General features: G+C 36.3%; 1 protein-coding gene across 1 annotated transcript in view; it reads right to left on the bottom strand.

Moving 5' to 3' along the window:
• Positions 1-11975, bottom strand: part of LOC145693016 (nucleoredoxin-like) — a 343274-nt gene extending 331299 nt beyond the window's left edge. The window contains exon 1 of the mRNA XM_081768670.1: positions 11420-11975. Within this exon, the coding sequence (XP_081624796.1) occupies positions 11420-11746 (327 nt within the window). The 5' untranslated portion in view covers positions 11747-11975. The remainder of the gene's footprint in view (positions 1-11419) is intronic.
• Between the last annotated feature and the right edge of the window lie 248 nt (positions 11976-12223).

Below are 12223 nucleotides of genomic sequence, written 5' to 3'. Positions count from 1 at the left end.
ATCGAACTCGTTCGAAAATTGTTGATTCCTATTGTTGAATAAATTTCGATAAAGTTCAATAAATTCTCTCCAGAATTGTTGATTCCTATTCATTGACGCTATAGCGCAAGAAATAAGCGTCTGTACATTAGGCCTCTTACTCGGAAATAAAGCTCGTGTTTGCACAAACATGCCCATACACGGTCCACGTGTTTGCGCAAACATCATGTTTGTGTAAACAATTTTTGAACGAGTTCGATGTGGAAAAAGTTTGCACCAATGTTTGCGCAAACAGTTCATACAGCACCATACACGGTCAAATTATTTGCACAAACAGCCTTGTTTGCACAAACCGTGGACCGTGTATGGGCCCTATAGGTAGGAGACCTTATGTAGAAACGCTTGTTTCTCGCGCTGTGGCGTTAATGAATAGGATTCAAGAATTCTGGCAAGAATTTATTGAACTTTATCGAAATTTACCAGAACTGTGGAAGGTAAAGAGTGAAGATTATAAAAACAGGAATCTGAAAAATGCGGCCTCACACGTTTCTATAACAATTTGTCCAAGCGTCTGGGGTGCAATGGCTGTTTCAAATTTAAGTTCTCGTACGTGTTTCCGCATGCAAGATAATGCAAAGTGTCAAAGAACTCGCTCGCGAGATACTGCATCTTTCATATTTGTATCCTGTTCTCGAATAAGAGGAGTACCCATTTCCAATATTTCACCAAATATAGTTGAATCCATTCGTAAATAAGACCACAGTCGAACTTATCTCAAGCTCGACAACAACCATGTAGCCAAGGGGGATTTAGGGGGGTCAGAATCCCTCCTTCGAGTCCAGAAATGAAAAAAAAATAAGGGAAGATTAAACAAAATGAAATTAGAAAAAAAGGATCAGCGTTAAAAATAAACTACAGGAAGCTTTTGGTTACTTTTTCTCATGAGGAAATTTGTATTGCTTGCAATACATGGTGGCGAGGTGAGCGAGATATCCTGGAAGAGACAGGGAATTTGTAATTTCTATAAAAGTTACGGAATTGTCAGAATTTCTGCTACTAGTCAGGGAGATTTCAAGCTTCCGAAAGCATAGTGCCGTTGTGTAATTGCGTGGACATTTTTTAAAATCATAATTTTTCATCGCATCCTTACAGTATTAAACATGTTATTTCAAAAACAATTTTCTACTGCTCTTTTGATATGTTATTTGGAACAGACAGTAGTTGACGAATAATAAAAACAAAAATTTATGTGGAAAGAAAGTTCTGTTAACATTTGATTCAACAGAGAAAGGAACGCAAATATAGTTGAGTTGAGTTTAGTTTATCGTCTCTTTCAGCAGCAAGGCTATATGATACGTGGACCTACTGATTAACGTGGAATCCGAACCACATGAGCTCCCGCAGGGAAACGAAGGAACGCAAATATTGTAAAATACTTTACAAGACATTATTGAGTATGTACTGTTTATAATAGTGAATATGTACTTTTTATAATAGTTGAGATCGTAATGTAAGGAAAATTGTTATATTTGAATAAACAGAAGAAGGGCGTAAATAGTTTATAATTTTTTTCACTACGTTTTTTTATTATTATTTTGCTCGAAATTTCTTCATAGTTTGTTATTAAATACTTGACAACATATCCTCATTTTATTGTCCTAACAAACCGATATATGTTGATACTAAAGCACTTTAGATTGATCGAGCTCCTGGTCCTTCAGAATTTCAAGTCACGCCCCCGTTACGAAATCCTTGCTAAACGAACCAATATATGTTCCAGTAAAAAAGTTTAGAATGATCGAGCCCCTGACCACCGTATTTCATATCATGGTCCTCCCCCATTACGAAATCCTGGCTACGTGCCTGTCGGCAATTAAATTTTGAATACTAAACTAGACCGTTTCTTGAACCACTCTCTCATCCACAACCTGTTCTTCCTTTTTGGTTTCGCGGGTTTTTCCCCTTCCATGCACAAGCCATTATTATAGCTAAACAAGCTGCTTCAGTGGACATATTTACGCGATCAAACTCAAAATTGAACTGAAGTTTGTACAAACAGTAGAATCGTGTATGGCAGAGAGTTTGCGCAAACACAGTGTTTGCACAAACTTAATGTTTGTACAAACCATGGATCGTCTATGGGCCCCTTTAGTTTTGTCCCATAGTAGTTATGCCCATGGGTGGAGGATGAATGTCGATCGGATTACATTACACTAGAGCAGGGGTGTAGCCAGCAGGTTTATCTAGGAGGGGCAGTTACAATATACAAAGGTTAAAAAATTTGAGGCCTGAAAAAACGGAAAATTTTAGTTTCCGTCCGAAAAAATCTATATTTTTTTTTAGCTTTTTTCCCCCCATAAATATTATGTACCAGGTAGTTTTTATTATGCCTAACCAAGAACATAAATTTGTGTATAACTATTTCAATTTAAGCCCTTGTACACAGAACCTATCTACATAAGACTAAGATTTACTGACAAAAATATTTATTTATTATTCGTGATTAAAAAACACCATAATTTTTTTTATTAACAGCTATATCTCACTTCCTGTTTTACACCAAGTATAAAAAAAATGCAAAACAGAATAAAAGCGTTTTTCATCAAATTTTCCATCCAATAAAAAATATGTTTATTAAAACACTAGTTATAGCATATAAAAATATAAAGTACTTACAAAGCAGTTTAGTACCATTGTTTTATGGCAGTATTTATAGTACCTTGTTAAAACGTTTGTCTTCAAACTGTCAATAAGTCAAATAAATTGTGTAATCTGCTGTCAAAAAAAGTATTTTTCAAAGTCCATATGTTTATTATGCAGTTTATGTTGACACAAATCTAAAGAAGAATTACACACTCGAAAAATTATAAATGGTATTCAATAACAGTGGTGCCCACCCCCCCTTATGTCCATGACGCACCCCCCCCAACTGTCTATCCGTAGGTGTTCTTCCATGAAAAAATCTTCTTTTCGATTAATTTTACCCCCCCCCCCATCAAACATATTTATATAGATTTTTACCCCCCCCCAAATATTTCAATGACGCAGTTTGCGTCATAGCCCCCCCTTGTGGGCACCCCTGTCAATAATATAGTTCCATTATCTAAACCTTTTCCTTTAAATTTGGATATAATTGAAGCACAAGTTTTTTTTTTTTCATTTGGATTAAAGAAGCTGCAACTTCCGTAAATTATTAATTATATGTACACTTTGTTATTTTTAAATAACTGAAGCGAAGTAATCTTAGGATAATGTTTTAAAAGTCGGTCATTTGTTGGATCCAGGAAATCATTTGGGGGACACGGATCTCTACTTTTATATTTTTGATTTGATTTTAATTTAGCGTCCCGTTCAGCAGCGAGGCTATATGAGACGTGGACCTACTGATTAACGTGGAATCCGAACCACATGAGCTCCCGCCAGGAATCGAACCCGGGTCTCCCACGCCAAAGGCGCGTACCCTAGCCGCTTAGCCACGAGAGGCCTCTCTTCTTTTATATTCTTTCCACCTCCACTTTCCCGGGTTGTGTAATCGCCGAAGAACCCAGACGCAGAAATATCTGCAGAAGATAATCACTATTGGGTTAGGCACGATTTCTTATAGCTTGGTACAGGTACAAGGCACTGACTCAAATTTGTATCGGTAACAGGTATCAGGTAATAGATAGCCAAAGTACTACCCAAGATAGGTACTGTACAGGTACTGACTAATCAAAGTACCTAAGGTACTATTCTAGGTACAAGATTCTAACAAATTATCTCCCTATCTGGAATAAAAGTAATAACAGAATTCGTCAAATTTTAAATATTTAATAATAATTCAGGGTACGGAATATACTGATTTATTTTACTTGTATAAGTAATAGTTCCATATGTACAGTACATAATAGTGTTACAATTAATTTGGTTTCCTTGAAGTACAAATGACAGAAAATGAAGTGACATCCCTGCTTTCTTCCTTGGCTTCATGTTGGGGACTTCAGTAAACTCTTGAAATGCACACGTCAAAAAATGTTACACCTGTCACACAATACACACAATAATGCTGCTTTCCCTTGCCAGCAGACGTCGCATGCGGATCTTCCCTCGCGAACTACTTTATTGTATCCCTCCGAATTCTACTGTGGGTGGGGCTTAGGCCCTGTCGAACTTTAAGCACAAGATGTCGCTACAGTGCAGAGAAACTTTACGCTGTTACAAGGGTTTCGTTTTCCACGTACAGTATCGATATATCAAAACTGACTTTACAAGTTATAGTGCGAATGTCAAGTGCAAAGATCAATGCACATTTCCTTCAAAACGGATTTTTATTAGCATGTGGGGTTCTGGAGATAATTGCATGTGAAAATGACGTTTATTCCCCATTTTTATACCAAATTTACTCATTAAGGATGAAAATTTTTAAATTTTTGTTCTGAAGGATATGTGCCGACATGTTTTGTGAAGAATATAAAAAAAACTCCATAGTTCTATCTTTAGTCGTAACTGAGAAAAATGTTCAAAACGGAAGGTCTGTTCTGCGCGTTTTTGTGGAGGTATGGAGTCCTCTTAACTGTCCGTAAGAAGTTTCAAGAAATGTTGAAAGAGAACAGCATAAGTGCTGTAAATCTGTGTTCCCCTCATAATTATGATCGTAAACATTGCACCACAAACAACTTATGCCATGTATCGGAGAAACATGACGGAAGCTAGTACTACAAGTAGTGTCAGAAAGCGTGCGAGAATAAGACTGTATTAAACAAAGTGATATGGAAGATTTACTTCACTTCACAGTAGTTAAGAGGAATGTCTTGCTCATATTAGTGAAGAAGATTTGTTGGAAGAAAACGAATTCGAGCCAAGTGGAGCAATCATATATGTGTTAATGAACTATACCGACAAACTGTAAGAGGTGATTCCTTACATCAAAATAACAGAAAAAGTTCATAAGAACCTGTGGGGAAAAGTGCATAGTTTCAGAACTAGGGCTGTCCAAAATCGCGAAAAAAAAAAAAAAAAAACAAACAAATTTCAACAGGCTCTATTTCGAATTCGGGAAACTGTGGATGGTGCTCCTTGTTAGCGTAAAGGAAGTCACGCATACGCAATCAAAAAATGCAGATTTCATTAATGTTCAATTGGTGTCCTGAGTATTCCCTGTAGGGTAAAATTTCCTGTAGGGTAAGCCTTGATAGCAGTGAACACGAAATCGTTTGGCGCAATATCGGCAGCACGGTCTCTCGTACTCGGGAAAACGCATGCTGGGATGTTTTCTTTCACGCTTACAAGCGGAGAAAACGTGAATAATACCATGACGAAATACGTCGCATCACAAGTTATTCCGAACACACACACACAATATATATATATATATATATATATATATATATATATATATATATATATATATGGAGCTGCCAGTTCTTAACACTTCCGATTCCCGTCCGAAGCACTGGATGTCCATTGTGTCAAGGTTTACCTCTTGCCTCCTTGGAATCAGAGTATATCTGAAAATTCTATAGAGAGCATATCTGGGAATTACATCCTGTAGGGAATACCCTGTACACTTATTGAAAATTGATTAAATATGCAATGTTGGATTGTGTATGCGCAGCTTCCTTTAGGCTGATAAGGGCCACCATCCACAGTTTCTGGAATTCGAAATAGGACCTGTTGAAATTTGGCTTTTCCGCAACTTCGGACAGCCCTAGCTCTGAAACTATGCACTTTTCGCCATAGGTCCATCTGAACTTTTTCTCTTATTTTGATGTGAGGAATCACCTCTTACAGTTTGTCGGTATAGTTCATTAACACCCCATATATATATATATATATATATATATATATATATATATATATATATATATATATATATATATATATATATAATGTGGCTTAGCACTGTGTTTTTCAAATTCAACGAATGCTCCTTCTTGGTGCGGTACTATGTTAAAAATTGACTATATTATTGAAATGATAAAGCAAATCTCCCACTAAACAATTTCTCCCAAGGTTATGAAGGCTATTTGCGCCACTGATCAGTGATAAGTTTACTACAACAGATGTTACAAATATGTCAAAAATATAATATATGGGCCTGGATCAATGCTGCTTGAACACTGTATTGGTGTATCCCTATTATACATCAGCGGCGAAGAAAATAGGATTTAGACAATATGACATCAGAGACAATATGACAATAGAACGTTTTCACTAGCGTAGTACGTAATTTCGACATGTTCTTTTATCTTAATTTGATGGAAAAGTTGTCGGTTGTATACAGAAGGGATAAGGATAGTCTTTGTTTTTCATTGGAAGAACACAGTAGATTCAAGTTGCTGTAACTTTGCATATTCAAGTCATTTTGTCCAACCTAATTTAAAGTTAGTGTAACGAATAGCACTTTAAGACATTAAAATAATATATTTCAGAGTTAACAGTGTTTCTATCAAACTGTTACACATAGTTGAAGAACACGACCCTTAATACCCCTTGAAAACTTCAGCATGTATATTATTGAACAAATCATTTTCAACTACGTACAACAAACTTGGAATTACAATAAATTTACAGTAAGAAGTTTGACATGAATACTTTTTATTTATTTATTTATTTATTTTGGTTAAACATGCAAATTAAGTTTGTGTTCAGAGAAAACACTGTTTTACTTTGAATATGTTGCTGGACTTAGGTAGAATCGAAACTGTAGTCTTATTTAACTTATAAAAAGTTTAGTGTTTATAATAGGCCTATTTTCTTCATATTTATGTCACTTTAAACATTCAAATTTAGGTATCTATCAAGACTATATAAAGAAAAAGCATAATTATTGAATATTCTGGAACAGTGTTTCTTCCAGACATGCATTTCGGGGGGCACTGCCCCCCGAAGTTCTGAGAGTGTTTCCCCCCCGGAGGAGACCAAAATAATACGTCTATAATATAATAATAAATAGAATAGTACCAGCAGTGCCCCATCCCCGGAACATTTCTTCTGAAAGAACGACAGTTCTAGAACACATTAATATTCTCCTCGAAATCATTCTAATATGGCACGTCAATGTCTTACTCCAATTTCATCTTTTATAAATGATAAAACCTAGGAGCAATACTGTATAGTGCTATGCCATAATCTTCAACGCTAACCTCACTTTTTTAAAATACACTTATTCAGTAACTTTCGTTTAAATTCATAAAAGAAATTGAACTTGATTGGTAGAAGAAATGTGAGATCTTCCTTTATAATATTATTTTATGAGAAGAAGCTGAAACATATATGAATTCTTTTTCAAAACATAATTCTCATTTATCTCAAAACCATCCAAATGTGGCATGGCACTATCTTACGCCGAGCCTTTCATATATCGCCAGCTGGCTGACAGTGACCTTTTTGTTTTAAAACTGAATTATCTTAAAAATATGTCTCTATGTCGATTCAAGTTAAAAAAAAATACACCAAACCTTTGAAGTCTTATAAGACTATTACTATTGATTTTCGAATACAAAGTACCTAGCCTATATATCAAAGTGGCAATAACTGATGTTTTTTAAAGCATGCTATACGTCACTTTCTCAGCCAGCCGACGAATATGCACTTAAAAATAGACTATAAAGAGAGAGAGAGAGAGAAACAGGGTCAGCAGAAAATTGTCGTGCAGATTTCAAAAGGATAATTCAACATACATTTAACCAGTTTTAAAATTATTATTATTTCTTCCTTTACAAATATATACAATATATACTTGTATTTGTTTTAGATCTGTTCCCTGACTTGTGGAGTTTGACTCAGTGAAGAAAGTAAACAATTTCAATTAAATGACTGGAAGCCAAACCATAATAGGGTTGTGTGAAGGAACAAAATACGGATCATATTCCAATCGTGTAAAACGAGAAAATAATCATCTACATGCATAACGCACAATGCATAAAATTACGCATAAGGTTCGATGCGCCAATACGCATCAAACGACACATTTAACTGCATACTTCAGAATTATGGAATTTGGTCTCAATATACAGTAAAACCTGTCTTCAACGGACCCTTTATTAAACGGAAAACTGTCTTGAACGGAAATATTTCACGGTCCCATGAATTTTGGAGAACAAAACGTGTAAAAGTCCCTTCACTAAGCGGAAACTGTGTTACGCGGACAACGGAAAGAAAAATAAACATTTAACGGAAAATTCTGAGTTCCGGACTACAGCGTTTAGAAGATGTTTAGACATTTTGTGAGACATATACATTACACTGTCTGCGATAAAATGTTCGTTCTTTTGTTAAATATTTCTGGACAGTGTTTACCTTCCCCAACCACTACTCATATTCACCCCCACAAATTGTCCCCGCAACTTAATCAAGAATCATACGGAATGTCGGAAAGAAGAAAACGAGATAGAGGAAGAAGAGAAATATGATACCGAGTTCGAAGAAGAGTGTAGAATAAATACATATCAAGATGCTCTCAGAAGTTTTACTGCAAAAATTTGCCTTACGGAGAAATGATTCTGATTCACTTAGTATAATTTCTCAGGCTAAAGTGTATGCGGAAAGTCAAGCAGCCAAGCAGCAATGTACACAGAAAACCCTGCTTGGCTATTAGAAAAATAAATAAAACGTGTGCATAGTATATTTTGTATTCATTTTAATTTTTTTGTGTATTTATTCGTAGAAGAAAGAATTACTGTAATCGAACAATGTACGTACAGCAATATATTTTCTCAGTATGCCCCTTTATAAGCATGTATTTTTTTAAAGGAAAGGTCTACCTCCACTAAGCGGAAACTTGACTTTAACGGAAATTTTTGCAAGTCCCGCTCGATTCCGCTAAAGACAGGTTTCACTGTACTTAGTGTATCCATCTAAAACAGTTTAGTAATCTATCATCTTAAGAAAACGAGACAGGTATGTTTATTTGCAACAGAGCAACACACCCATTTGTGTTTTAAGATTTCCTCAGGGGAAAGATTTTTAATACACGAGAGTGAAATACTGCGAAAACACTGGCACTGGTAATACTGCGAATACACGTTAAAAACGATAGAATATGCTCCGGGGAGGATTTCGTAGCTCCGTGGGGCATCTGTTTCGAGTCACCCTGAAATCTTCACTGAACCACATTGGAAGTATCCAGCAGGTATACAATAACATTCCTGCTTCACAATCACTGAGTTCTGGGTTCAAATCCCGCAGCTAGTCATTCTGAGTTTAATATATATAATTTATCTTAATCCCACTACGCGAATGTTGAAGTAGTACCTTTAAATGTAGATCCGGGCAGACATATTTTCCGAAGTATTTCCCCACGTTGTGTTCTTAATTGTCTCCAACATGACTGTAACACATACAACCAGTGATGATTTCACGTGTGGGCCAAGGGTGAAGAAAATCACCCCGTGACTGATCAATGTGGATTACAGTTAACCACACCAGCGGCCGGAAGAATCTTCTGAAATCATCACTGCCTGGATCTGAACCTCTATATAATTTTAAAAAATATAACCATAACCTCTCGTTAATCAACACTTTAAAAAAATGTGCGATTTATGAAAATACCCGGCAATAAATATTCAATCGCCACGCTGAGATAATGTTCTTGAAGCTATATATAGTTACAGACTATGTAGCACTGAGCATTATTGCTGCCTCTGGAACTGTTGACTGAACAGTCTGTTTCAACATTGATTTTAACAAATTATTATTAAAATGCTTCATGATTTTCAAATCCTACATTTCGCACACCGGTTGGAAACCACTGATATAATCTACAAATAAGAGCTAAGGCCTACGAATAGGACTCCCAAACCTCCTGATTTAGCCGGGTCAGTCGGATCGTCCCGCTCAAAATTATTCAAAACTCCAACACGTGTCTTTTCTTCAAAACATAAGTTAACGTCATTTATGTGATATTTATTATTATTATTATTATTATTATTATTATTATTATTATTATTATTATTATTATTATTATTATTATTATTATTATTATTATTATTATTATTATTAACGCTTTTTAAGTTATTTTTGTAAATGTTGATAGTTGTATTTTTAATTAATCATGATATTTCCGCAAGGAACGCGAACACTCTTGCTTCATTGTAATATCCTTCTCATGAGATCAGTGTCAGGTTTGGTCCAAGAAAAGATGGATGACCATTAGTATTCACCAAATGCTATTGGCATAGCGGTGTCCACCCAGCATCGTGAGGACAATTGGGGAGCTACCTGAAAGAAGCAGCGTACTCCAATCTAGAGTCAACATTAAACGGACGGCTAGAAGAAACGATGTAATTATCACACATCACCAAAAGCAAGTACATATATAGCTATAACTATACTGGAAATTGTCATAGGTCGGATTTTAGTGTCAATTTACTTAAGATATATTCCAGATTTTTAGTCTAAAAAGTCTGGAATCCTACCGACGAAACAATACAAGATAAAGCATGAAAAGAAAAAAAGAAAAAAAAACATTTATCTGTCACCTCAGCAATTATACTGTGGGACAAAGGAAAGTTGTGGTGGTGGGAGATCCGCTCAATAGTGGTGATTTTAGAAAATTTCCCCCGGGCTAACTTTAAATATACGGAGGGTAAATGTAGTACTGTGAAAATACTGGTAAGCGGAGGCGAATCTAGAAGGTAGAAACTAAGGCTGCCAACCAGAACCTAGACTATGGTAGGTACACTCATGTCCAAAATTAGTGTCGCATGTCTATAAACATGTAGGAATATAATTTAATAACGATTTCGCCAGGTATTTCTTATAATGTAACTATGTGTATGATCGGCAAAGACATATATGTGGCATATTTCATGTCAAAAGAGTAGTAAATAAGAACAGTAAAACGAAAATAAAACTTTCTTGTGCATTTAGCAACATTTTGTTTTACTCTTTCTAATTGTCGTATTTATAATTCTTTTCCTATGAAATTTACCACAAATATACATTTTCCGATTATACACATAGTATCAGTAGTAAAAGTACCCTGCAAAATCTGCAATCAAATTATATTCTTACAAGAAGACAATTATAGATATGCGACAATCATTTTTGACATGAGTGTACATCATGAGTTTACTATAAACTATCAAAAATATATAAGTAATTGCTTTATTTTTGTCACTCAGAAAACTGGGGGAGGGGCTATCCCATCCGGCCCCGGGCTAGATCCGCCTCTGCTGGTAACTCACATTACGCACAGTCAGAAATATGCCCCAGGGGAATGTTACGTAGCTTCAGGAGATTACTTCCTCCAGGCTGCCCTTTGAGAACATCCCTGTTCCTTAGAACGATTGGCCGCGAGATTCGAAACAGAGATCTTCTCATAACAAAGCAAGAATTTTAACCGTTTATTCACACCCGCTAGGAAAAACCTCCACGTAATCTCATTAAAACATCAGATAAACAATGCTGGAAATAACATTCTTAGGAGCGGCAATAAAAGCATAATTAATTTCCTTACCTTTCTGTCTCGATCTTCGTACGGTAACGAAAGCCATGGCATATCCTGGACATGCTGCCGAAATGTCTTTTCATCCTGATCCGAGGATATAAATATAACTTCAAAGCGATCGTTCTTGTCGGTGCTATCTTTCATGTGCTTGTAAAACGCTTCAAGCTGTGGGGTAAAGGTATTGCATGGGGGGCACCACGAGGCTCCAAAGTAGAAACCCAGCACCTTAGGCTCCCCCTCGGCACCCCCGCTGTTGTTGCTAACCACACTCTCCACTGACACACGTTCTTCGCCTTTGTGGAGCAGCTCGTCACCCAGCAACTTACGCCAAGCCATAGCCACCCACAACGAAACACCAACCACTCAGCTGAACGACACCAAAACAAAACACAATCTCAAACAGCTACACTTCAAAAGAAAACACAAACACACAAAGCATCCTATAAATTTTTCAAATATTCCTTTACAATTTTTTTTTATCACCTCGTGGTGATTATGCTCTGACGCACAAAACGTCAGCCCTTCTTCCTCGGCTAGCGTCTCGTTACGAACTGACGTTGCCAAGGTAGATAATGGCGCTCGGATGTGACAGTGTTGCCAGGCATTGTTGGGAGAAAGAGAGAAAGAGAAGGATCATCTTTCGACACGTCACGTCTCGTTTCCAGTCCGTCCGTGGTTAGCCATGCAAAGGAAGAGAACGAAGGAGGAGGGAAGGATAGGATGAGAAACATTATAAATGATTCATTGATCCTTGCGAATTCTCTATGCATTTATTCAGCCTTGTTTGCACCTTTTCTGCTCTTTTTTCTTAAT

The sequence above is a fragment of the Thermobia domestica genome, chromosome 8, assembly GCF_964235325.1.
Source record: "Thermobia domestica chromosome 8, izTheDome1.hap1.1, whole genome shotgun sequence".
NCBI classification, from domain to species: Eukaryota; Metazoa; Arthropoda; class Insecta; order Zygentoma; family Lepismatidae; genus Thermobia; species Thermobia domestica.
The sequence above is the reverse complement of the archived record's forward strand: the minus strand, read 5'-3'. Positions and strand labels throughout refer to the sequence as shown.